The 27163-nt window shown below is 44.9% G+C and overlaps 3 protein-coding genes across 14 annotated transcripts in view; all 3 read left to right on the top strand.

The window, feature by feature from the left end:
• LOC118388306 (kazrin-like) overlaps positions 1–10903 on the top strand; it is a 342539-nt gene extending 331636 nt beyond the window's left edge. Inside the window, exons 7-11 of one of the 3 annotated variants that reach the window (XR_008144326.1) lie at positions 3328–3498; positions 4672–4852; positions 5448–5609; positions 6908–7034; positions 10760–10903. Coding sequence is in view for 2 of the 3 variants with exons in the window: in XM_052526569.1 (XP_052382529.1) it covers positions 3328–3498; positions 4672–4852; positions 5448–5581; positions 6908–7081 (660 nt within the window). In the remaining variant the exon portion in view is untranslated. Of the gene's footprint in view, positions 1–3327; positions 3499–4671; positions 4853–5447; positions 5610–6907; positions 10732–10759 lie in introns of those variants that run through there. The other 2 variants (XM_052526569.1, XM_052526570.1) reach the window with 2 other exon arrangements.
• A 60-nt stretch (positions 10904–10963) lies between these two features.
• LOC127906073 (kazrin-A-like) lies at positions 10964–17515 on the top strand. The gene is made up of 7 exons (XM_052526571.1): positions 10964–10995; positions 11236–11354; positions 11422–11653; positions 16302–16403; positions 16626–16792; positions 16922–17033; positions 17209–17515. The coding sequence occupies exons 2-7, from the start codon at positions 11248–11250 to the stop codon at positions 17365–17367; spliced, it is 879 nt and encodes a 292-aa protein (XP_052382531.1). The 5' UTR covers positions 10964–10995; positions 11236–11247; the 3' UTR covers positions 17368–17515.
• Positions 17516–18745: 1230 nt separating this feature from the next.
• Positions 18746–26942, top strand: LOC127932144 (collagen alpha-2(IV) chain-like). 10 transcript variants are annotated; one of them, XM_052526563.1, is made up of 10 exons: positions 18746–18869; positions 18996–19367; positions 19431–19619; positions 20122–20247; positions 21860–22237; positions 22425–22676; positions 23234–23485; positions 23801–23926; positions 24997–25059; positions 25433–26942. In XM_052526563.1, the coding sequence occupies exons 1-10, from the start codon at positions 18799–18801 to the stop codon at positions 25758–25760; spliced, it is 2157 nt and encodes a 718-aa protein (XP_052382523.1). In that variant the 5' UTR covers positions 18746–18798; the 3' UTR covers positions 25761–26942. The 10 variants fall into 10 exon arrangements, 6 of the variants coding, with proteins under 6 accessions (XP_052382523.1, XP_052382524.1, XP_052382526.1 ...); XM_052526564.1 differs by lacking the exons at positions 18746–18869; positions 18996–19367; positions 19431–19619 and adding an exon at positions 19847–19932 and having other exon boundaries at positions 19996–20247; XM_052526566.1 differs by lacking the exons at positions 18746–18869; positions 18996–19367; positions 19431–19619; positions 20122–20247; positions 21860–22237 and adding exons at positions 19847–19932; positions 20437–20625.
• The last annotated feature ends 221 nt before the right edge of the window (positions 26943–27163 follow it).

Genomic DNA, 27163 nt, shown 5'->3' with positions numbered 1-27163 from the left:
TACAGTCACATTTACGCTCAACTACGACCAGCACAGAAAGGTACAGTCACATTTACGCTCAACTACGACCAGCACAGAAAGGTACAGTCACATTTACGCTCAACTACGACCAGCCCAGAAAGGTACCCTCACATTTATGCTCAATTTCGACCAGCACAGAAAGGTACCCTCACATTTACGCTCAACTACGACCAGCACAGAAAGGTACAGTCACATTTACGCTCAACTACGACCAGCCCAGAAAGGTACCCTCACATTTATGCTCAACTACAACCAGCACAGAAAGGTACCCTCACATTTATGCTCAACTACAACCAGCACAGAAAGGTACCCTCACATGTATGCTCAACTACAACCAGCACAGAAAGGTACCCTCACATTTATGCTCAACTACAACCAGCACAGAAAGGTACCCTCACATTTATGCTCAACTACAACCAGCACAGAAAGGTACCCTCACATTTATGCTCAACTACAACCAGCACAGAAAAGTACACTCACATTTACGCTCAACTACGACCAGCACCGAAAGGTACACTCACATTTACGCTCAACTACGACCAGCACAGAAAGGTACAGTCACATTTACACTCAACTACGACCAGCACAGAAAGGTACAGTCACATTTACGCTCAACTACGACCAGCACAGAAAGGTACAGTCACATTTACGCTCAACTACGACCAGCCCAGAAAGGTACCCTCACATTTACGCTCAACTACAACCAGCACAGAAAGGTACCCTCACATTTACGCTCAATTTTGACCAGCACAGAAAGGTACCCTCACATTTACGCTCAACTACGACCAGCACAGAAAGGTACAGTCACATTTACGCTCAACTACGACCAGCCCAGAAAGGTACCCTCACATTTAGGCTCAACTACAACCAGCACAGAAAGGTACCCTCACATTTATGCTCAACTACAACCAGCACAGAAAGGTACCCTCACATTTATGCTCAACTACAACCAGCACAGAAAGGTACCCTCACATTTATGCTCAACTACAACCAGCACAGAAAGGTACCCTCACATTTATGCTCAACTACAACCAGCACAGAAAGGTACCCTCACATTTATGCTCAACTACAACCAGCACAGAAAGGTACCCTCACATTTATGCTCAACTACAACCAGCACAGAAAGGTACCCTCACATTTATGCTCAACTACAACCAGCACAGAAAGGTACGCTCCTCACATTTATGCTCAACTACAACCAGCACAGAAAGGTACCCTCACATTTATGCTCAACTACAACCAGCACAGAAAAGTACACTCACATTTACGCTCAACTACGACCAGCACAGAAAGGTCACATTTACTCACATTTACGCTCAACTACGACCAGCACAGAAAGGTACAGTCACATTTACACTCAACTACGACCAGCACAGAAAGGTACAGTCACATTTACGCTCAACTACGACCAGCACAGAAAGGTACAGTCACATTTACGCTCAACTACGACCAGCCCAGAAAGGTACCCTCACATTTATGCTCAACTACAACCAGCACAGAAAGGTACCCTCACATTTACGCTCAATTTTGACCAGCACAGAAAGGTACCCTCACATTTATGCTCAACTACGACCAGCACAGAAAGGTACAGTCACATTTACGCTCAACTACGACCACATTTATGCTCAATACAACCAGCCCAGAAAGGTACCCTCACATTTATGCTCAACTACAACCAGCACAGAAAGGTACCCTCACATTTATGCTCAACTACAACCAGCACAGAAAGGTACCCTCACATTTATGCTCAACTACAACCAGCACAGAAAGGTACCCTCACATTTATGCTCAACTACAACCAGCACAGAAAGGTACCCTCACATTTATGCTCAACTACAACCAGCACAGAAAGGTACCCTCACATTTATGCTCAACTACAACCAGCACAGAAAGGTACCCTCACATTTATGCTCAACTACAACCAGCACAGAAAGGTACCCTCACATTTATGCTCAACTACAACCAGCACAGAAAGGTACCCTCACATTTATGCTCAACTACAACCAGCACAGAAAGGTACCCTCACATTTATGCTCAACTACAACCAGCACAGAAAGGTACCCTCACATTTACGCTCAACTACGACCAGCACAGAAAGGTACCCTCACATTTACGCTCAACTACGACCAGCACAGAAAGGTACCCTCACATTTACGCTCAACTACAACCAGCACAGAAAGGTACCCTCACATTTACGCTCAACTACGACCAGCACAGAAAGGTACCCTCACATTTATGCTCAACTACAACCAGCACAGAAAGGTACCCTCACATTTATGCTCAACTACAACCAGCACAGAAAGGTACCCTCACATTTATGCTCAACTACAACCAGCACAGAAAGGTACCCTCACATTTATGCTCAACTACAACCAGCACAGAAAGGTACAGTCACATTTACGCTCAACTACGACCAGCACAGAAAGGTACCCTCACATTTATGCTCAACTACAACCAGCACAGAAAGGTACCCTCACATTTATGCTCAACTACGACCAGCACAGAAAGGTACCCTCACATTTATGCTCAACTACGACCAGCACAGAAAGGTACCCTCACATTTATGCTCAAATACAACCAGCACAGAAAGGTACCCTCACATTTATGCTCAACTACGACCAGCACAGAAAGGTACCCTCACATTTACGCTCAATAACGACCAGCAGCGGTGGAAAAAGTAGCCAATTGTAATACTTCAGTGAAAGTAAATATACCTTAATAGAAAATAAATAATAAAAGTCACCCAGTATAATACTACTTGAGTAAAACTCTAAAAGTATTTGGTTTAAAATATACTTAATTTTCTTGTTTTTATTTATTTACGGATATCCAGGGGCACACTCCAACACTCAGACATAATTACAAACAAAGCATGTGTGTTTAGTGAGTCCACCAGATCAGAGGCAGTAGGGATGACCAGGGATACTCTCTTGATAAGTGTGTGAATTGGACCATTGTTTCTGTCTTGCTTCAAAATGTCACAATTACTTTTGGGTGTCAGGAAAAATGTTTGGAGTAAAAAGTCCATTTATTTTCTTTAGGAATGTGGTGAATTAAAAGTTGTAAAAAATATAAATAGTGAAGTAAAGTACAGATACCCCCCAAAACCACTCACATTTATGCTCAACTATGACCAGCACCAAAATGTACACGACATCCACTATACAGAAGCCAGATAGTCTCCAAACAGTTTGAAATAGGATAACTAACACAACAGGGCTTCATTGAGCAGTCATGTGCTCACACACTGGTTTGTGGCAATGCTGGGAGTGTGAAGATTGACAGTATCTGTGTTATGTACTGTAGGAGAGTGAGGATGCAGTGAAGGCCCTGGCTAAGGAGAAGGACGTGCTGGAGAGGGAGAAATGGGATCTGAGGAGGCAGACCAAAGAAGCCACAGAGCAGGCCTGCATCCTGCGCTCTCACATGGACATTAAGGAGAACCGCATCAAAGAGCTGGAGGCTGAACTCACCATGGTGAGACGTGCACTCACACACACGCACACTGATACACACACACACGAGCACATGCACATGCACACACCCACACCAATATGCACTGACATACACAGGTTTAGCTCTGAATCGGAATTCCTGCATTTTCTGCCTTGTTAAGGTACCCTTCAGAGTCTGTTTTCTTGACTGACTGACAGTTGGACTCATTATTCAGTCCATGTCCTTAATTCCTCCCCACTGCCAGACAACAGCAGTCAGCCAACAACAGCCAGCCAGCCAACAGCAGTCAGCCAACAACAGCCAGCCAGCCACTCCTCTAAGTCCTCACTACACTCAGCAGCAGTAGCTGATACGATTTCTCAGAGCTAGAATAGCTCTGTCTCTGTCAAGTGCTCACAGCTAGAGAATTATGCTAACCTTGATGGAATGATCTGTCCCATCTAATCCCACACACATTTCAACATACCCTGCAATTCCAAACATGTGCCTACACCTATAGGTGTATCAGTGCTCCTATGTGTATACACACTGAGTGTACAAAACATTCAGAACACCTTCCTAATATTGAGTTACAGCCCTTTTTGCCCTCAGAAGAACCTCAATTCAACAGGTTATGGACTCTACAAGGTGTCGAAAGCATTCCACAGGGATGCTGGCACATGTTGACTCCAATGCTTCCCACAGTTGTGTCAAGTTGGCTGGATGTCCTTTGGGTGGTGGACCATTCTTGATACACAGGAAACTGTTGAGCGTGAAAAACCCAGCAGCGTTACAGTTCTTTACTCAAACCAGTTCGGCACCTACTGGCACCTACTCTCATACCCCGTTCAAAGGCACTTAAATATTTTGTCTTGCCCATTCCCCCTCTGAATGGCACATATACACAATCCATGTCTCAATTGTCTCAAGGCTTAAATTCTTCTAACCTGTATCTTCCCTTCATCTGCACTGATTGAAGTGAATTTAACATGTGACATCAATCAGGGATCATAGCTTTCATCTGGATTCACGTGGTCAGTTTATGTCATAGAAAGAGCAGCAAAGAGCAGGTCTATGTAATGGAAAGAGCAGGTGTTTGTACACTCAGTGTATGTGTGTATGGTGCATCAGTGCATACATGCCTCTAAGCATGTACTGTATGTGCGTGTGTCTGTACCACTGTATCTTACCGCCCTGTGTGTGTATTTATGGCAGGCAAAACAGTCCCTGGCCACGCTGACTAAGGACGTGCCGAAACGCCAGTCCCTGGCCACACCCTCAGAGCCGGTGGTGAACGGCAGTCAGGAGTGGGCGATGCAGGGAGACCTGCCCCTCACCGCTGCCATCCGCCAGAGCCAACAGACACTCTACCACGGACACACTGTGGACCGCCAGGGTAGGGTAGTAAAAATACTTTAAAGTATTACTTCAGTTGTTTTTTGGGGTATCTGTACTGTACTATTTATACTTTTGACAAATTTTACTTTTACTTCACTACATTCCGAAACAAAATAATGTACATTGTACTCCATAAATTGTCCTTGACACCCAAAAGAACTCATTACATTTTGAGTGCTTAGCAGGACAGGAAAATGGTCCAATTCATGCACTGATCAAGAGAACATCCCTGGTCATGGACTCACTAAACACACATGCCTCCTGTGTAAATGATGGCTGGATGTTGGAGTGTACCCCTAGCTATCTGTAAAAAAAAAAAAAAATTGTGCCATCTGATTTGCTTAATATAAGGAATGTGAAATGATTTATACTTTTACTTTTGATACTTAAGTATATTTTAAACCAAATACTTTTAGTATTTTACATTTTAAGTATGGATGGTCCTGGTTACCGAACCTACCTGGTGTTGCAAGCGCCATTGCTCTGTCAACTGAGCTACAGAGGACCACTCTCTCGCACACACACACACAAACAGCACAACCATTACAGTGGCTCAGTGTGAGGTGACTAATGTGCGTGTCTCTCCTCTCCAGCGGTGGTCAGGGTCAGTCCCTGTCACTCCCGCCAGCCCTCTACCATCTCGGACGCGTCGGCGGCTGACGGGGATCGGTCGTCCACCCCCAGTGACATCAACTCCCCCCGCCACCGGACACACTCCCTCTGCAATGTAAGAGCTGCCTGGCCTCCCCAACCAAGTAATCACACCTCTGCAATTCTCTAGAAGTATCTTTACCACTCTTTGTTCTGTCTGTCTGTTTGTCTGTCTTTACCTGCTCTTTCAGGTGGTTTGGTTCCGTTGCAGTATTGTCTGTTTGTCTGTCTTTACCTGCTCTTTCAGGTGGTTTGGTTCCGTTGCAGTATTGTCTGTTTGTCTGTCTTTACCTGCTCTTTCAGGTGGTTTGGTTCCATTGCAGTATTATCTGTTTGTCTGTCTTTACCTGCTCTTTCAGGTGGTTTGGTTCCGTTACAGTATTGTCTGTTTGTCTGTCTTTACCTGCTCTTTCAGTTGGTTTGGTTCCGTTGCAGTATTGTCTGTTTGTCTGTCTTTACCTGCTCTTTCAGGTGGTTTGGTTCCGTTACAGTATTGTCTGTTTGTCTGTCTTTACCTGCTCTTTCAGGTGGTTTGGTTCCGTTGCAGTATTGTCTGTTTGTCTGTCTTTACCTGCTCTTTCAGGTGGTTTGGTTCCGTTGCAGTATTGTCTGTTTGTCTGTCTTTACCTGCTCTTTCAGGTGGTTTGGTTCCGTTGCAGTATTGTCTGTTTGTCTGTCTTTACCTGCTCTTTCAGGTGGTTTGGTTCCGTTACAGTATTGTCTGTTTGTCTGTCTTTACCTGCTCTTTCAGGTGGTTTGGTTCCGTTGCAGTATTGTCTGTTTGTCTGTCTTTACCTGCTCTTTCAGATGGTTTGGTTCCGTTGCAGTATTGTCTGTTTGTCTGTCTTTACCTGCTCTTTCAGGTGGTTTGGTTCCGTTGCAGTATTGTCTGTTTGTCTGTCTTTACCTGCTCTTTCAGGTGGTTTGGTTCCGTTGCAGTATTGTCTGTTTGTCTGTCTTTACCTGCTCTTTAAGTTGGTTTGGTTCCGTTGCAGTATTGTCTGTTTGTCTGTCTTTACCTGCTCTTTCAGGTGGTTTGGTTCCGTTGCAGTATTGTCTGTTTGTCTGTCTTTACCTGCTCTTTCAGGTGGTTTGGTTCCATTGCAGTATTGTCTGTTTGTCTGTCTTTACCTGCTCTTTCAGGTGGTTTGGTTCCATTGCAGTATTGTCTGTTTGTCTGTCTTTACCTGCTCTTTCAGTTGGTTTGGTTCCGTTGCAGTATTGGTTATTGTAGTTCTGTGATTGAATCTGAAAGTCGTTTGAGTGAGAATCTCCTGTTTCATTGACTAACCCGAATGTCTGTCTGTCCTCTGCACTCTCTCTCTCTCTGTCCTACTCCCCTCTGCCCCTTTCACTCTCTTTCCTCTCTCCCTCCTACTGCCCTCTCCTTCCCCTGGCCTAGTCTATGGAGGACCTGGAGGACCAGAAGCGTAAGACTAAGAAGAAGGAGAAGATGTGTCTGGGCTCCCTCTCCCGGGTGTTTGCTCGGGGAAAGCAGCGCAAGTCAATGGACCCGGGCCTGTTTGATGGTACATCCGTCCCTGATTATTACATAGAGGAGGATGCCGACTGGTGATGGTGTGTGTGGATTTATGTGTGGTTGTGTGCATGCGGATGTGCGTGTCTGTCTCTGTCTCTGTCTCTCTCTCTCTCTCTCTCTCTGTCTGTGTGTGTGTGTGTGTGTGTGTGTGTGTGTGTGTGTGTGTGTGTGTGTGTGTGTGTGTGTGTGTGTGTGTGTGTGTGTGTGTGTGTGTGTGTGTGTGTGTGTGTGTGTGTGTGTGTGTGTGTGTTTGTTTGTTTGTTTGTTTGTTTGTTTGTTTGTTTGTTTGTTTGACCATGTGCATGCTTGCGGGTGTGTTGCCGTATGTGCCCACAAGAAAAACCTGAGACAACTGCTGCCCCCAGAAAATGTATATTATCCTCAAAAATGTATGTATGTAAATTAAATATATATTTAAAGATGTACATGTATGCATATGTATATATGTTTACATGCATATAAATATATACATGAGATAATTATGTGTGGACATGTTCATGCTGTATCATCTTTTATTTATCTTAATATTTATGTGGTTTTTATAACTGGAGACATGAAGGACTGATGTGAATATGTTAATAGTAGTAAATCGGCACCTAGTGTTTGTAAATGTCTTTTGTCTGATAACTGTTTTATTTTATAGTTGGTTTTATCATACTTTTTTATTTACAATTTTCCCATCCCCAGTCTTAGTTGGACAATTCTTTATATTCTCATGAAGATATGAATGAGGAATACCCTCCACATTGTGAATGGAGAATAAGTATATATTATACACACTAGTATAACCCATGACGTTATCTACGAACAGAAGAACACTGGACCCGTGGTATCATTTAGTGCTCAACATTGAAGTCTATGGAACGACCATGTTTCTTATAGTGAAACTGAAAGAAAATGATAAAAATATGACAATCAGAAGGACATTTGATATTCCGGTTAACAATGGACCAGAAACATCCCACTGTACAGCTACAGTAAGGAGTTTTTGACACTGTAGTGTAGAAGAAGTGAAACTGCTACAGCTGGGGGGCGAAGGCATTATTGCTTGTTCTGTCATAATGGATAAAAGGGGAGGAACCACACATTTAAATAGCTCATTGGGCAGCATCGACAAAAAGGATAGCCTTATAGAGGATGATGCTGGGAGTACCAGAGTGTCTGATGTGAATAGTGTGCTTTGTATAGATACATGTTTAGGAGTATAGGAATGTTAGATCGGTAGAGGATTGATATGTGCTTGTTTGTGTAGGCCTCCTGCTCTGTTCTAACCATGCTGAATGTTTCTGATAGACACTGACCGTTACAATCGGATCAATTGTTAAAGAATTATGGTACCCTGCCAGGCTTGTAGATGTGTGAAATCGATCCATATGCATTTCTCAGACTGAAAGCTGAAAACCAAAATAAGGTTCCAAAAACAATGGTAGTAAAAAAGTAGAAAACACACAAATGTATCAATGCATCTGATACACACACACGGTTTGAAAGCATTTTAAAGTGCCAAAGGTTCAAGTTTAATCTTTAACAAAACAGAGTAGAGTAGTCAGAGTAGATGTGTGTCACTGCCTTGTAAGATCGCTTTTGTCCTTATTGAGTTTAAAATGGACAACTATAACGTGCCAACGGTAAGCATAGGACTGTGCAGTAAAACCCCTGAATGATTACCTCTGCTGCTTCGGTTAGGAATCCATTAGTTAGCAGTAAAATGAACAACCTCAAGCATCCTCATATCATAACCTCCCAAAACATAACCCATTCCCATTTTCATTCTCTTGCTCTTTACCATACAACCAACCCTCCTAATTTCTTACATTTGTGATTATGATGATAATTTGTTTCATGTTTTGTAATTTAGGAGATGTTGCATAAAAGAGAAAATCTTTCAAAGTATTTTATTTAAAGAACAAGAAGTAACTTCAAGGGTAAGATAATCTGACCTGTCTTCAACTGTTGGCAGAGGATGAGGAGCTTTAACATCGTAAAAATTGAATATGATAAATGATTAAAATAAAATCATATTTTAAAATGAAACCAGCAACTAAATAACCATGTGGTGTTATTCTGTTCCATGTGTAATCTGTTCTTGTGTCTTGGTGTCTCTTTCACTCTCAGGGGGCATGAATCCCTCCCTCCCCAAAAAATAACTCCTCATCTGTGAATTACCAAGTGTCTGTTTCTACACTGTGGAGATCATTCATATAACGATACTCCTGAAGGAAAAGGACCTCCTGCGCTGTCTTTTGAAAACCTACTGAAAAAATCCTAGATTGTATTTATGTAGGCCTCCCTCTCAGCATATGAACAAGGCAGAAGACACACTTGTTAATCCTCCTGGATTTTGCCGCTTACTTATTTGTTTAAGTCTTGGATAAACAGGTGGTAAATTCCCAGCAGCAGTTAGTTTTATCAATAATGTCACCCATGTATTTCTAATGTGTCTCAATCTCTAATATTTGCCTATAGTGACAAAAAAAATAATTCCATCCCCACAAGATCATTCAAACTCAACCATTTAAATGCAAACCTTAACCCTACTCACACAGTATTCACTAACACTAGAACTAAAGAAAGGTCTCTGTCTTTATGAAATGCGTACTAATAGTTGTCATTGTACAATTTAAAAAGGATTTCCTGGATTTGTCAGTGCTTGAGTCACCTGCCCAGATGTGGCACCTGTCCTCAGTCTGTAATATCCCATTTGTAGTGTGATGAGTTATTCTGTAATATATATATATTACAGAATAACTCATCACACTGTGATAGTGTGATGAGTTATTCTGTAATGTCATCATATTAAGGCATCTAATAAATCATCTGTCAGATAATAGAGACCTTAATAATACTCTGCTGTGGTGAATTACTCTGGCACCATCTACTGGCTGTATAGAGCAGTGACTGACTGTTCATACTAGTCCCAGAGCTGTTTTATGCTTTCTTGGTCCTGTCTCATGTGTGAGACCCTCTGCCATTCAATTGATAATACTGCTGTCATGAAATGACATTTGATGTTAGCTGCGGGGGACATAATTCCAGGTTCACGAGTTGCCAAACAATCCAATAGGTTTCAGTAGACGGTAAATATTGTAGCCATGTCAATGTTTCAGAGGAATGTTAGTAATATCCTAGGTATACAGTGATATACAGTATATATCCTCCCTTTTCTACGGTTAAAGGCCCAATGCAGCCGTTTTTATGCCAATATCAAATTATTTCTGGGTAACAATTAAGTACCTTTAATACATTTCCATTAAAATGGGCTAAAGTATCTTTTTAGCAAGAAACTATTTTTAAAAGCAATCATTTTGCTGGGACTGCCTGGGAGTGGTCTGTGTGGGGAGGGGAAAACGGAAAACTAGCTGTTATTGGCAGGGAACTTTGGAACTCTTTGTTATTTGTTTACTAACCAATTTAGCATATGGTGTTGACACCATGGAAAGCCGAAACTCTCGCCCATGCAAACCTGCTGATAAGAATTGTATTTTCAACTAGCAACCATCAGAAAATAACACTGATCAAAAGTGTTTACACTTTTAAAGTGTTAGTTTCATCACCTGTTGTACAGAAGATATGATATAAAACAGGAAAAAAAGGATTTTGACTGCATTGGGCCTTTAAATTTGAGTTGGATTAGTCATTTTTGCCTCTCAATTCCTTTGACCCCAAACCCCTACCCTGTCCTGTACTCCTACTTCCCCTGACCAATCCTGACAGACACTGACAGCCTCTCCAGCCTATCAACACAACAGCACAGCCTATCAGATGGAGAGGAGCAGCTGGACCGCCTCCAGCAGGCAGAGCTCACTCGGAACATGCCCATGTCACTGTGGAAGGCAGGGCCAGTACAAGCCTGGCTGGAGGTTGTCATGGCAATGCCCATGTATATCCGTGCTTGCATGGAAAACGTCAAAAGTGGCAAGGTACGGCCTCAACGCTTCAACATGTAACAAGTACACATCCACTTTAAGCTTGTTTTTATACAGCCTGTAACGATGATAACATTATTTCTAAGAATCCCTCGAACTCCCAGTAAAACAGTAATTTCAGCATGCTTTCCTTCCTCATAGCATTTGCATTAGTATTCCCTCGTCCATGCTTGCATGTGTGTGTGTGTGCCTTAGTGTAAGAGTGATTTTCAGTGCAGGTGTATATTGATAAGAGTGCTCTGGATGGGTGTCCCCTGGTTGCAGGTGCTGCTGGGGATGACAGACGAGGACCTGGAGCTGGGACTGGGCATCAGTAAGCCCATGCACCGCAGGAAGCTCCGCCTCGCCATTGAGGACTACAGGGAGGCAGAGGCTGGCCAGGGGTAAGCTGCAACACACACACACACAACACACACACACATTACTAAGTGTACCTGCCTAAACTTTTAGGCTATCAAAGGCTGCAGAAATGGATCATCACTGGGTTTCCAAATCTTGGTTGAGTGACGTCGGGTTGCCACAGTATTCCCAAGCCTTCCAAAATCAACTGGTGGATGGTCGGGTGCTCAACTCCCTCAGCCGACGAGACCTAGAGAGACTCCTGAACGTCACCACAGAGTCCCACCAAAACAGCCTGCTCCTGGCTATACAGCTCCTGCAACTGATCAACTTCAACAAAGAGGTCAGAACTGTAGTCATATTACCCATACTGTGACATTAGAGTGACCACTCAGCCTCTCCTCACTGTGTACTTGTGTTGCTGTGGTTAGAATTGTAACCGTACAACAGTACAGTACAGTAACCATATAGTAACATTACAGTACAGTAACCGTATAGTAACATTACCGTATTGTAACCGTATAGTAACAGTACAGTACAGTAACCATATAGTAACATTACCGTATTGTAACCGTATAGTAACATTACCGTATTGTAACCGTATAGTAACAGTACAGTACAGTAACCATATAGTAACAGTACAGTACAGTAACCATATAGTAACATTACCGTATTGTAACCGTATAGTAACAGTACAGTACAGTAACCATATAGTGACTTTACCGTATTGTAACCGTATAGTAACAGTACAGTACAGTAACCATATAGTAACATTACCGTATTGAAACTGTATAGTAACAGTACAGTACAGTAACCATATAGTAACATTACCGTATTGTAACCGTATAGTAACAGTACAGTACAGTAACCATATAGTAACATTACCGTATTGTAACCGTATAGTAACAGTACAGTACAGTAACCATATAGTAACATTACCGTATTGTAACCGTATAGTAACAGTACAGTAACCATATAGTAACATTACCATATTGTAACCGTATAGTAACAGTACAGTACAGTAACCATATAGTGACTTTACCGTATTGTAACCGTATAGTAACAGTACAGTACAGTAACCATATAGTAACATTACCGTATTGTAACCGTATAGTAACAGTACAGTACAGTAACCATATAGTGACTTTACCGTATTGTAACCGTATAGTAACAGTACAGTACAGTAACCATATAGTAACATTACCGTATTGTAACCGTATAGTAACAGTACAGTACAGTAACCATATAGTAACATTACCGTATTGTAACCGTATAGTAACAGTACAGTACAGTAACCATATAGTAACATTACCGTATTGTAACCGTATAGTAACAGTACAGTACAGTAACCATATAGTAACATTACCGTATTGTAACCGTATAGTAACAGTACAGTAACCATATAGTAACATTACCGTATTGTAACCGTATAGTAACAGTACAGTACAGTAACCCTATAGTAACATTACCGTATTGTAACCGTATAGTAACATTACAGTACAGTAACCATATAGTAACATTACCGTATTGTAACCGTATAGTAACAGTACAGTACAGTAACCATATAGTAACATTACAGTACAGTAACCCTATAGTAACAGTACAGTAACCATATAGTAACATTACCGTATTGTAACCGTATAGTAACAGTACAGTACAGTAACCATATAGTAACATTACCGTATTGTAACCGTATAGTAACAGTACTATATTGTAACCGTATAGTTTCAGTACTGTATTCTAACCGTATAGTAACAGTACTATATTGTAACCGTATAGTAACAGTACTGTATTGTAACCGTATAGTAACAGTACTGTATTGTAACCGTATAGTAACAGTACTGTATTGTAACCGTATAGTAACAGTACTATATTGTAACCGTATAGTTTCAGTACTGTATTGTAACCGTATAGTAACAGTACTGTATTGTAACCGTATAGTAACAGTACTGTATTGTAACCGTATAGTAACAGTACTATATCGTAACCGTATAGTTTCAGTACTGTATTGTAACCGTATAGTAACAGTACTGTATTGTAACCGTATAGTAACAGTACTATATTGTAACCGTATAGTTTCAGTACTGTATTGTAACCGTATAGTAACAGTACTGTATTGTAACCGTATAGTAACAGTACTGTATTGTAACCGTATAGTAACAGTACTGTATTGTAACCGTATAGTAACAGTACTGTATTGTAACCGTATAGTAACAGTACTATATTGTAACCGTATAGTAACAGTAGCATACTGTAACCGTATAGTAACAGTACAGTACAGTAACCATATAGTAACAGTACCGTATTGTAACCATATAGTAACAGTACTGTATTGTAACCGTATAGTAACAGTAGCATACTGTAACCGTATAGTAGCAGTACGGTACAGTAACCATATAGTAACAGTACCGTATTGTAACCGTATAGTAACAACAACGTAGTGTAACCGTATAATAACAACAATGTATTGTAACCATATAGTAACAGTACTGTATTGTTACCGTATAGTAACAGTAGCATACTGTAACCGTATAGTAACAGTACAGTACAGTAACCATATAGTAACAGTACCGTATTGTAACCATATAGTAACAGTACTGTATTGTAACCGTATAGTTTCAGTACTGTATTGTAACCGTATAGTAACAGTACAGTACAGTAACCATAAAGTAACAGTACCGTATTGTAACCATATAGTAACAGTACTGTATTGTAACCGTATAGTAACAGTAGCATACTGTAACCGTATAGTAGCAGTACGGTACAGTAACCATATAGTAACAGTACCGTATTGTAACCGTATAGTAACAACAACGTAGTGTAACCGTATAATAACAACAATGTATTGTAACCGTATAGTTTCAGTACTGTATTTTAACCGTATAGTAACAGTACAGTATTGTAACCGTATAGTTTCAGTACTATATTGTAACCGTATAGTAACAGTACTATATTGTAACCGTATAGTAACAGTACTGTATTGTAACCGTATAGTAACAACAACGTAGTGTAACCGTATAATAACAACAATGTATTGTAACCATATAGTAACAGTACTGTATTGTTACCGTATAGTAACAGTAGCATACTGTAACCGTATAGTAACAGTACAGTACAGTAACCATATAGTAACAGTACCGTATTGTAACCATATAGTAACAGTACTGTATTGTAACCGTATAGTTTCAGTACTGTATTGTAACCGTATAGTAACAGTACAGTACAGTAACCATAAAGTAACAGTACCGTATTGTAACCGTATAGTAACAGTAGCATATTGTAACCATATAGTAACAGTACAGTACAGTAACCATAAAGTAACAGTACCGTATTGCAACCGTATAGTAACAGTAGCATATTGTAACCATATAGTAACAGTACAGTACAGTAACCATATAGTAACAGCACAGTAACCGTATAGTAACAGTACCGTATTGTAACCATATAGTAACAGCACTGTAACCGTATAGTAACAGTACAGTACTGTAACCGTGAAGTAACAGTACAGTATTCTAACCATATAGTAACAGCACAGTAACCGTATAGTAACAGTACCGTATTGTAACCGTGAAGTAACAGTACAGTATTCTAATCATGTAGTAACAGCACAGTAACCGTATAGTAACAGTACAGTACAGTAACCATGAAGTAACAGTACAGTATTGTAACCGTATAGTAACAGTAGCATACTGTAACCGTGTAGTAACAGTATGGTACAGTAACCGTGAAGTAGTAGTACAGTATTGTAACCGTATAGTAACAGTAGCATACTGTAACCGTATAGTAACAGTACAATACAGTAACCGTGAAGTAACAGTACAGTATTCTAACCATATAGTAACAGCACAGTAACCGTATAGTAACAGCACCGTATTGTAACCGTGAAGTAACAGCACAGTATTCTAATCATATAGTAACAGCACAGTAACCGTATAGTAACAGTACAGTACAGTAACCGTATAGTAACAGCACAGTAACAGTAACCGTATTGTAACCGTGAAGTAACAGTACAGTATTCTAACCATATAGTAACAGCACAGTAACCGTATAGTAACAGTACCGTATTGTAACCGTGAAGTAACAGTACAGTATTCTAATCATATAGTAAGTAACAGCACAGTAACCGTATAGTAACAGTACAGTACAGTAACCGTGAAGTAACAGTACAGTATTCCAATAATATAGTAACAGTACAGTAACCGTATAGTAACAGTAACGTATTGTAACCGCATAGTAACAGTACTGTATTGTAACAATACCATATTGTAACCACATAGTAACAATAGCGTATCGTAACCATATAGTAACAGTAACATTTTGTAACTGTATAGTAACAGTACTGTATTGTAACCGTATAGTAACAATACCGTATAGTAACAATACAGTATTGCAACCTTATAGTAACAATACAGTTTTGCAACCGTATAGTCACACTACAGTATTGTAACCGTACAGTAACAATACAGTTTTGTACCAGTATTGTAACAGTATTGTACCCGTACAGTAACAATACAGCATTGTAACCTTATAGTAACAACACAGCATTGTAACCGTACAGTAACAATACAGTTTTGTAACAGTACAGTAACAATACAGTATGGTAACCGTACAGTAACAATACAGTTTTGTAACCGTACAGTAACAATACAGTATTGTAACTTTATAGTAACAGTACCGTATTGTAACCGTATAGTAACAATAGCGTATTGTAACCATAGAGTAACAGTAGCGAATTGTAACTGTATAGTAACAGTACTGTATTGTAACTGTATAGTAACAGTACTGTAATGTAACCGTATAGTAACAATACAGTATTGTAAATGCATAGTAACAGTAGCGTATTGTAACTTTATAGTAACAGTACTGTAATGTAACCGTATAGTAACAATACAGTATTGTAACTGTATAGTAACAGTACCGTATTGTAATCTTATCGTAACAGTAATGTAACTGTACAGTAACAGTACTGTATGTGTGTTGTTGGTGTGCAGGTGCTGCAGGCTCGCCGGGCCCAGTGTGAGCACCAGCACCAGGACCCTGTAGTTTGGACCTGCCACAGAGTCATGAAGTGGATCAGAGACATAGACCTAAAAGTGTGTCTTTCTCCTACAACAGAAACATCAGAATAGACCTGGATTCCGTTCTAACTATCTCCATCTTGGGGCCAATAGACTGGTGTATACTCTGTTTACATCCTGATAGGGGAGGATGAGTAAAATTGAGACAAGTTGCTTGTTTGCCATTGTTGTTCTTGAATAAATCGGAAAACCTCCTCTGTCTCGCTAAACATTCTGTTTCTATGTCCCACTGTCCAGGAGTATGCTGACAGTCTCCATGGCAGGGGAGTCCATGGTGCTATGCTGGCTCTGGACCCCTCCTTTGATGCAGATGCCATGGGCAGGGCCCTGGGAATCCCCAGCCACAAACACATGCTCTATCGGCACCTATATGAGGAGATGAAGGCTCTCGCCATCCCTGCCAGGTGATTAGTCTTGCTCTATCATTTATGGTTTTAAGCTCCTTAGCAATAGTAATAAGTGGAATGTTTTGTTGAGGAAATGTTCACAGCAGTGAGCTCAATTAAATCTCCCCTCCTTCCTACTACTTGCAGGCATAGTAGTGTTGAGCAGGATTGTGATACGTCGGGAACCCCACCACAATCACCTTCTGTTGTTAGCCGCTATAATGACGAGAGTGTCTCCATGAGACGAAGACCAGGCGAGGTAGCAAGAAACTACTTTAATAACAATTTCATTCATGAAGACTCAAAATAATATATGTTATAAAAATGATAGTTATTCAAACTTGTACTGCGGATATTCAAACTGAGGCTGTATTTTTCCACTGGGTAAAAGCTCTGTTTTGCTTTGTGACTCATTCTTCCTTTCATTTTCCCAGAGTCCTCTAAGGTTCAGCCCAAAGACAGCCATTGGACGGGGCCTTGGTTACCATGGCAGCTGTGGATCTCTGCCCAGAGAGGCGCGGGTGCAGGCTGTGCCCAGGACGAAGGGCAGTCCCATGCACACCTACAACAGTGTTGAGATCACCAATGTCTAAACTATGCAGCGCCACCAAGGATTTCAATGCAGTTCCCATTTAGCCTGAGGTGGATACTGGTGGTTGGACTCAGAGTCAACATAATACCTGCTTGTTGAGAGTCTAAGTTTTCATCTTATTTTTGGGAATTAAAATCTTTTTCAACTTTTGAGACATTTTCTTTCTTTTGTTGTACAGTAAATGTCAATAGATCAGTGGACATAATGCCTTAAGTTTGAATTGGGAAAACTATGAAAATGTGGTAACATTCAACATTCCACATTGCAACACTGGTGCCATGTTTCCTTTCTAAGAATGAACATCACAACATTTCTTTATCAAGGCATTTGTTGTAACATCTATCAAGGAACATTATGCTAATAATGTGTTTCCGCATATCAAACAAAAGAATGTTGACGTCTAAATGAAAAAGTCACTTCTGGGCAATAAAACAAACCATCCCAAGTCCATGGAGGCTGAAAGTGGTCTGTTCCTGATGTTGATGAAAATGTAGCCATGCGAGTAGGACACATGGAAGGAAGACGCCTGATGTCCTGGTTCTTTGATGTCTATGCCCTGTTTCCTGTATCTCACTGTCTGGCCTACCTCCCCCTGCAGGGGTCTGATGTTGGCATGCATAGGTTTCCTGTATCTCACAGTCTGGCCTACCTCCCCCTGCAGGGGTCTGATGTTGGCATGTATAGGTTTCCTGTATCTCACTGTCTGGCCTGCCTCCCCCTGCAGGGGTCTGATGTTGGCATGCCTGGGTTTCCTGTATCTCACTGTCTGGCCTGCCTCCCCCTGCAGGGGTCTGATGTTGGCATGTATAGGTTTCCTGTATCTCACTGTCTGGCCTGCCTCCCCCTGCAGGGGTCTGATGTTGGCATGTATAGGTTTCCTGTATCTCACTGTCTGGCCTTCCTCCCCCTGCAGGGGTCTGATGTTGGCATGCCTGGGCTTCCTGTATCTCACTGTCTGGCCTGCCTCCCCCTGCAGGGGTCTGATGTTGGAATGTATAGGTTTCCTGTATCTCACTGTCTGGCCTGCCTCCCCCTGCAGGGGTCTGATGTTGGCATGTATAGGTTTCCTGTATCTCACTGTCTGGCCTGCCTCCCCCTGCAGGGGTCTGATGTTGGCATGTATAGGTTTCCTGTATCTCACTGTCTGGCCTGCCTCCCCCTGCAGGGGTCTGATGTTGGCATGTATAGGTTTCCTGTATCTCACTGTCTGGCCTGCCTCCCCCTGCAGGGGTCTGATGTTGGCATGTATAGGTTTCCTGTATCTCACTGTCTGGCCTGCCTCCCCCTGCAGGGGTCTGATGTTGGCATGCCTGGGTTTCCTGTATCTCACTGTCTGGCCTGCCTCCCCCTGCAGGGGTCTGATGTTGGCATGTATAGGTTTCCTGTATCTCGCTGTCTGGCCTTCCTCCCCCTGCAGGGGTCTGATGTTGGCATGCCTGGGTTTCCTGTATCTCACTGTCTGGCCTGCCTCCCCCTGCAGGGGTCTGATGTTGGCATGTATAGGTTTCCTGTATCTCACTGTCTGGCCTTCCTCCCCCTGCAGGGGTCTGATGTTGGCATGTATAGGTTTCCTGTATCTCACTGTCTGGCCTGCCTCCCCCTGCAGGGGTCTGATGTTGGCATGTATAGGTTTCCTGTATCTCACTGTCTGGCCTGCCTCCCCCTGCAGGGGTCTGATGTTGGAATGTATAGGTTTCCTGTATCTCACTGTCTGGCCTGCCTCCCCCTGCAGGGGTCTGATGTTGGCATGTATAGGTTTCCTGTATCTCACTGTCTGGCCTGCCTCCCCCTGCAGGGGTCTGATGTTGGCATGTATAGGTTTCCTGTATCTCACTGTCTGGCCTGCCTCCCCCTGCAGGGGTCTGATGTTGGCATGCCTGGGTTTCCTGTATCTCACTGTCTGGCCTGCCCGCAGGGGTCTGATGTTGGAATGTATAGGTTTCCTGTATCTCACTGTCTGGCCTGCCTCCCCCTGCAGGGGTCTGATGTTGGCATGTATAGGTTTCCTGTATCTCACTGTCTGGCCTGCCTCCCCCTGCAGAGGTCTGATGTTGGCATGTATAGGTTTCCTGTATCTCACTGTCTGGCCTGCCTCCCCCTGCAGGGGTCTGATGTTGGCATGTATAGGTTTCCTGTATCTCACTGTCTGGCCTGCCTCCCCCTGCAGGGGTCTGATGTTGGCATGTATAGGTTTCCTGTATCTCACTGTCTGGCCTGCCTCCCCCTGCAGGGGTCTGATGTTGGCATGTATAGGTTTCCTGTATCTCACTGTCTGGCCTTCCTCCCCTGCAGGGGTCTGATGTTGGCATGTATAGGTTTCCTGTATCTCACTGTCTGGCCTTCCTCCCCTGCAGGGGTCTGATGTTGGCATGTATAGGTTTCCTGTATCTCACTGTCTGGCCTGCCTCCCCCTGCAGGGGTCTGATGTTGGCATGTATAGGTTTCCTGTATCTCACTGTCTGGCCTTGCCTCCCCTGCAGGGGTCTGATGTTGGCATGCCTGGGTTTCCTGTATCTCACTGTCTGGCCTGCCTCCCCCTGCAGGGGTCTGATGTTGGCATGCCTGGGTTTCCTGTATCTCACTGTCTGGCCTGCCTCCCCCTGCAGGGGTCTGATGTTGGCATGTATAGGTTTCCTGTATCTCACTGTCTGGCCTGCCTCCCCCTGCAGGGGTCTGATGTTGGCATGCCTGGGTTTCCTGTATCTCACTGTCTGGCCTGCCTCCCCCTGCAGGGGTCTGATGTTGGCATGTATAGGTTTCCTGTATCTCACTGTCTGGCCTGCCTCCCCCTGCAGGGGTCTGATGTTGGAATGTATAGGTTTCCTGTATCTCACTGTCTGGCCTGCCTCCCCCTGCAGGGGTCTGATGTTGGCATGTATAGGTTTCCTGTATCTCACTGTCTGGCCTGCCTCCCCCTGCAGGGGTCTGATGTTGGCATGCCTGGGTTTCCTGTATCTCACTGTCTGGCCTGCCTCCCCCTGCAGGGGTCTGATGTTGGCATGCATAGGTTTCCTGTATCTCACTGTCTGGCCTACCTCCCCCTGCAGGGGTCTGATGTTGGCATGTATAGGTTTCCTGTATCTCACTGTCTGGCCTGCCTCCCCCTGCAGGGGTCTGATGTTGGCATGCCTGGGTTTCCTGTATCTCACTGTCTGGCCTGCCTCCCCCTGCAGGGGTCTGATGTTGGCATGTATAGGTTTCCTGTATCTCACTGTCTGGCCTGCCTCCCCCTGCAGGGGTCTGATGTTGGCATGTATAGGTTTCCTGTATCTCACTGTCTGGCCTTCCTCCCCTGCAGGGTCTGATGTTGGCATGCCTGGGTTTCCTGTATCTCACTGTCTGGCCTGCCTCCCCCTGCAGGGGTCTGATGTTGGAATGTATAGGTTTCCTGTATCTCACTGTCTGGCCTGCCTCCCCTGCAGGGGTCTGATGTTGGCATGTATAGGTTTCCTGTATCTCACTGTCTGGCCTGCCTCCCCTGCAGGGGTCTGATGTTGGCATGTATAGGTTTCCTGTATCTCACTGTCTGGCCTGCCTCCCCTGCAGGGGTCTGATGTTGGCATGTATAGGTTTCCTGTATCTCACTGTCTGGCCTGCCTCCCCCTGCAGGGGTCTGATGTTGGCATGTATAGGTTTCCTGTATCTCACTGTCTGGCCTGCCTCCCCTGCAGGGGTCTGATGTTGGCATGCCTGGGTTTCCTGTATCTCACTGTCTGGCCTGCCTCCCCTGCAGGGGTCTGATGTTAGCATGTATAGGTTTCCTGTATCTCGCTGTCTGGCCTTCCTCCCCCTGCAGGGGTCTGATGTTGGCATGCCTGGGTTTCCTGTATCTCACTGTCTGGCCTTCCCCCTGCAGGGTCTGATGTTGGCATGTATAGGTTTCCTGTATCTCACTGTCTGGCCTTCCTCCCCTGCAGGGGGTCTGATGTTGGCATGTATAGGTTTCCTGTATCTCACTGTCTGGCCTGCCTCCCCTGCAGGGGTCTGATGTTGGCATGTATAGGTTTCCTGTATCTCACTGTCTGGCATGCCTCCCCCTGCAGGGTCTGATGTTGGAATGTATAGGTTTCCTGTATCTCACTGTCTGGCCTGCCTCTCCTGCAGGGGTCTGATGTTAGCATGTATAGGTTTCCTGTATCTCACTGTCTGGCCTGCCTCCCTGCAGGGGTCTGATGTTGGCATGTTAGGTTTCCTGTATCTCACTGTCTGGCCTGCCTCACCCTGCAGGGGTCTGATGTTGGCATGTATAGGTTTCCTGTATCTCACTGTCTGGCCTGCCTCCCCTGCAGGGGGTCTGATGTTGGCATGCCTGGGTTTCCTGTATCTCACTGTCTGCCTGCCCGCAGGGGTCTGATGTTGGAATGTATAGGTTTCCTGTATCTCACTGTCTGGCCTGCCTCCCTGCAGGGGTCTGATGTTGGCATGTATAGGTTTCCTGTATCTCACTGTCTGGCCTGCCTCCCCTGCAGGGGGTCTGATGTTGGCATGTATAGGTTTCCTGTATCTCACTGTCTGGCCTGCCTCCCCCTGCAGGGGTCTGATGTTGGCATGTATAGGTTTCCTGTATCTCACTGTCTGGCCTGCCTCCCCCTGCAGGGGTCTGATGTTGGCATGTATAGGTTTCCTGTATCTCACTGTCTGGCCTGCCTCCCCCTGCAGGGGTCTGATGTTGGCATGTATAGGTTTCCTGTATCTCACTGTCTGGCCTGCCTCCCCCTGCAGGGGTCTGATGTTGGCATGTATAGGTTTCCTGTATCTCACTGTCTGGCCTGCCTCCCCCTGCAGGGGTCTGATGTTGGCATGTATAGGTTTCCTGTATCTCACTGTCTGGCCTGCCTCCCCCTGCAGGGGTCTGATGTTGGCATGTATAGGTTTCCTGTATCTCACTGTCTGGCCTTCCTCCCCTGCAGGTCTGATGTTGGCATGCCTGGGTTTCCTGTATCTCACTGTCTGGCCTGCCTCCCCCTGCAGGGGGTCTGATGTTGGCATGCCTGGGTTTCCTGTATCTCACTGTCTGGCCTGCCTCCCCCTGCAGGGGTCTGATGTTGGCATGTATAGGTTTCCTGTATCTCACTGTCTGGCCTTCCTCCCCCTGCAGGGGTCTGATGTTGGCATGTATAGGTTTCCTGTATCTCACTGTCTGGCCTGCCTCCCCCTGCAGGGGTCTGATGTTGGCATGTATAGGTTTCCTGTATCTCACTGTCTGGCCTTCCTCCCCCTGCAGGGGTCTGATGTTGGCATGCCTGGGTTTCCTGTATCTCACTGTCTGGCCTGCCTCCCCCTGCAGGGGTCTGATGTTGGCATGCCTGGGTTTCCTGTATCTCACTGTCTGGCCTGCCTCCCCCTGCAGGGGTCTGATGTTGGCATGTATAGGTTTCCTGTATCTCACTGTCTGGCCTGCCTCCCCCTGCAGGGGTCTGATGTTGGCATGCCTGGGTTTCCTGTATCTCACTGTCTGGCCTGCCTCCCCCTGCAGGGGTCTGATGTTGGCATGTATAGGTTTCCTGTATCTCACTGTCTGGCCTGCCTCCCCTGCAGGGGTCTGATGTTGGAATGTATAGGTTTCCTGTATCTCACTGTCTGGCCTGCCTCCCCTGCAGGGGTCTGATGTTAGCATGTATAGGTTTCCTGTATCTCACTGTCTGGCCTGCCTCCCCCTGCAGGGGTCTGATGTTGGCATGCCTGGGTTTCCTGTATCTCACTGTCTGGCCTGCCTCTGCAGGGGTCTGATGTTGGCATGCCTGGGTTTCCTGTATCTCACTGTCTGGCCTGCCTCCCCTGGGGTCTGATGTTGGCATGCATAGGTTTCCTGTATCTCACTGTCTGGCCTACCTCCCCCTGCAGGGGTCTGATGTTGGCATGTATAGGTTTCCTGTATCTCACTGTCTGGCCTGCCTCCCCCTGCAGGGGTCTGATGTTGGCATGCCTGGGTTTCCTGTATCTCACTGTCTGGCCTGCCTCCCCCTGCAGGGGTCTGATGTTGGCATGTATAGGTTTCCTGTATCTCACTGTCTGGCCTGCCTCCCCCTGCAGGGGTCTGATGTTGGCATGTATAGGTTTCCTGTATCTCACTGTCTGGCCTTCCTCCCCCTGCAGGGGTCTGATGTTGGCATGCCTGGGTTTCCTGTATCTCACTGTCTGGCCTGCCTCCCCCTGCAGGGGTCTGATGTTGGAATGTATAGGTTTCCTGTATCTCACTGTCTGGCCTGCCTCCCCCTGCAGGGGTCTGATGTTGGCATGTATAGGTTTCCTGTATCTCACTGTCTGGCCTGCCTCCCCCTGCAGGGGTCTGATGTTGGCATGTATAGGTTTCCTGTATCTCACTGTCTGGCCTGCCTCCCCCTGCAGGGGTCTGATGTTGGCATGTATAGGTTTCCTGTATCTCACTGTCTGGCCTGCCTCCCCCTGCAGGGGTCTGATGTTGGCATGTATAGGTTTCCTGTATCTCACTGTCTGGCCTGCCTCCCCCTGCAGGGGTCTGATGTTGGCATGCCTGGGTTTCCTGTATCTCACTGTCTGGCCTGCCTCCCCCTGCAGGGGTCTGATGTTGGCATGTATAGGTTTCCTGTATCTCGCTGTCTGGCCTTCCTCCCCCTGCAGGGGTCTGATGTTGGCATGCCTGGGTTTCCTGTATCTCACTGTCTGGCCTGCCTCCCCCTGCAGGGGTCTGATGTTGGCATGTATAGGTTTCCTGTATCTCACTGTCTGGCCTTCCTCCCCTGCAGGGGTCTGATGTTGGCATGTATAGGTTTCCTGTATCTCACTGTCTGGCCTGCCTCCCCTGCAGGGGTCTGATGTTGGCATGTATAGGTTTCCTGTATCTCACTGTCTGGCCTGCCTCCCCTGCAGGGTCTGATGTTGGAATGTATAGGTTTCCTGTATCTCACTGTCTGGCCTGCCTCCCCCTGCAGGGGTCTGATGTTGGCATGTATAGGTTTCCTGTATCTCACTGTCTGGCCTGCCTCCCCCTGCAGGGGTCTGATGTTGGCATGTATAGGTTTCCTGTATCTCACTGTCTGGCCTGCCTCCCCCTGCAGGGGTCTGATGTTGGCATGTATAGGTTTCCTGTATCTCACTGTCTGGCCTGCCTCCCCCTGCAGGGGTCTGATGTTGGCATGCCTGGGTTTCCTGTATCTCACTGTCTGGCCTGCCTCCCCGCAGGGTCTGATGTTGGAATGTATAGGTTTCCTGTATCTCACTGTCTGGCCTGCCTCCCCTGCAGGGGTCTGATGTTGGCATGTATAGGTTTCCTGTATCTCACTGTCTGGCCTGCCTCCCCCTGCAGGGGTCTGATGTTAGCATGTATAGGTTTCCTGTATCTCACTGTCTGGCCTGCCTCCCCCTGCAGGGGTCTGATGTTGGCATGTATAGGTTTCCTGTATCTCACTGTCTGGCCTGCCTCCCCCTGCAGGGGTCTGATGTTGGCATGTATAGGTTTCCTGTATCTCACTGTCTGGCCTGCCTCCCCTGCAGGGGTCTGATGTTGCATGCATGTATAGGTTTCCTGTATCTCACTTCTGGCCTGTCTGGCCTTCCCCCTGCAGGGGTCTGATGTTGGCATGTATAGGTTTCCTGTATCTCACTGTCTGGCCTGCCTCCCCCTGCAGGGGTCTGATGTTGGCATGTATAGGTTTCCTGTATCTCACTGTCTGGCCTTCCTCCCCCTGCAGGGGTCTGATGTTGGCATGCCTGGGTTTCCTGTATCTCACTGTCTGGCCTGCCTCCCCTGCAGGGGTCTGATGTTGGCATGCCTGGGTTTCCTGTATCTCACTGTCTGGCCTGCCTCCCCTGCAGGGGTCTGATGTTGGCATGTATAGGTTTCCTGTATCTCACTGTCTGGCCTGCCTCCCCCTGCAGGGGTCTGATGTTGGCATGCCTGGGTTTCCTGTATCTCACTGTCTGGCCTGCCTCCCCTGCAGGGGTCTGATGTTGGCATGTATAGGTTTCCTGTATCTCACTGTCTGGCCTGCCTCCCCTGCAGGGTCTGATGTTGGAATGTATAGGTTTCCTGTATCTCACTGTCTGGCCTGCCTCCCCCTGCAGGGGTCTGATGTTGGCATGTATAGGTTTCCTGTATCTCACTGTCTGGCCTGCCTCCCCCTGCAGGGGTCTGATGTTGGCATGCCTGGGTTTCCTGTATCTCACTGTCTGGCCTGCCTCCCCCTGCAGGGGTCTGATGTTGGCATGCCTGGGTTTCCTGTATCTCACTGTCTGGCCTGCCTCCCCCTGCAGGGGTCTGATGTTGGCATGCCTGGGTTTCCTGGCTCAAAAGTTGCAGATGACTACTACTTGGAACTTGGAACCTATTCTTTGGAACCCGCCATTCACTGGGTTCTGTGTAAGGTTATCATTACATTCTATATTGTGAGAGACAACAGCCGTGAAGAGAATTAGGTGTGCTTAGAGGTACAGATAAAAACCTAATCAAATGTTATTTGTCACATGCTTGGTAAACAACAGGTGTAGACTAACAGTGAAATACTGACTTACAGGTCAGTTTCCAACAATACAGAGTTAAAGATAAAACATGTAATAAAAATACAGACTACAGTTTGATATGTTTGTCATAAATATTCGTAACTTTACTGAAAGCAATAAAAGCACTTAACTTCCATGTGTCACTGTAAATATGGGAATTACAATATTACTAATCAATTCATTAGAAGGTAAAGATTTAGCTACAGTGTGTCTCTGTGTCACAGAGATTACAATGTTGTAAATGTTTGTACATTTTGCATTGCAGATAATGAAGGACCTCAAACAAAAGAACAGTTCAATAATACCATGGTTTAGAATGTCTTCACAGGACAGAATGTCAAGGGAAATCTTTATTTTATTATCAATAACTCAATTATCTTTACCACACATGATTGTAGCAAGAGTGCATGAGCTGTATGCAGTATCTATAGCACGTGTCAATCTCATTCCACGGAGGGCCGAGTGTCTGCAGGTTTTTGCTCTTCCCTTGTACTTGATTGATGAATTAAGGTCACTAATTAGTAAAGAACTCCCCTCACCTGGTTATCTAGGTCTTAATTTAAATGAAAAACCAGTACTAGGCCCTCCATGGAATGAGATTGACAACCCTGATGTATACCATACAACAGTACAACAGTATATTTCACCACTGCATTCCACAGCCATGTCTCTATATGCAAACAGCTGGAGGGGGACTCGAACCAGAGGAAGACAAGGCTGTCAGCTATGGGCGTCACCCCAGCACCCTAGTGAACAGTCATATAGAGATACAAAGCGGGAACATTAGACTAGTTCAAACTAGTTAACTGTGGTTGTGAGATGTGGTGTGAACATCAATGGCTTATGTGTTACAGAAAACACACACTATACTGTTGACTTTGTTATGGTGTCACAATCTACTTTCAAAACAAGCATATCCCATCCATATATAGTCAGACTACTGACAACAGAACAGAGGGGCAATTTCCATTAAATGAGAAAGAGAGTTTATATTGTATGTTTTCAAATAGATGCTTATTAAGTAATAATGTACATTGTGGCATTGCAGATTTGTTTTACATTATGGAGCACTTGTGTACTCAATAATAAAATATATAAATGCTATCTAAAATTAACTTTATTTCAGTTTGTTATGAGCACAAGAAAATCGAGTAGTTCTGATTTTATTTTCATTTGGATTTAGTCTGCTCAGGAACTTCTCAGACAGGCCTATTTGGGGGAATAGAATTGTCAATCCAAGTTTATTTCAATTTTATGGGGAATTGCATCTCAGTGTTTGATGCGTCACTACTGACACCCTGGTTTGAATCCAGGCTGTA

Source organism: Oncorhynchus keta, chromosome 10 (genome assembly GCF_023373465.1).
Source record: "Oncorhynchus keta strain PuntledgeMale-10-30-2019 chromosome 10, Oket_V2, whole genome shotgun sequence".
Taxonomy (NCBI): Eukaryota; Metazoa; Chordata; class Actinopteri; order Salmoniformes; family Salmonidae; genus Oncorhynchus; species Oncorhynchus keta.
This window is presented reverse-complemented; position numbering and strand designations above follow the sequence as displayed.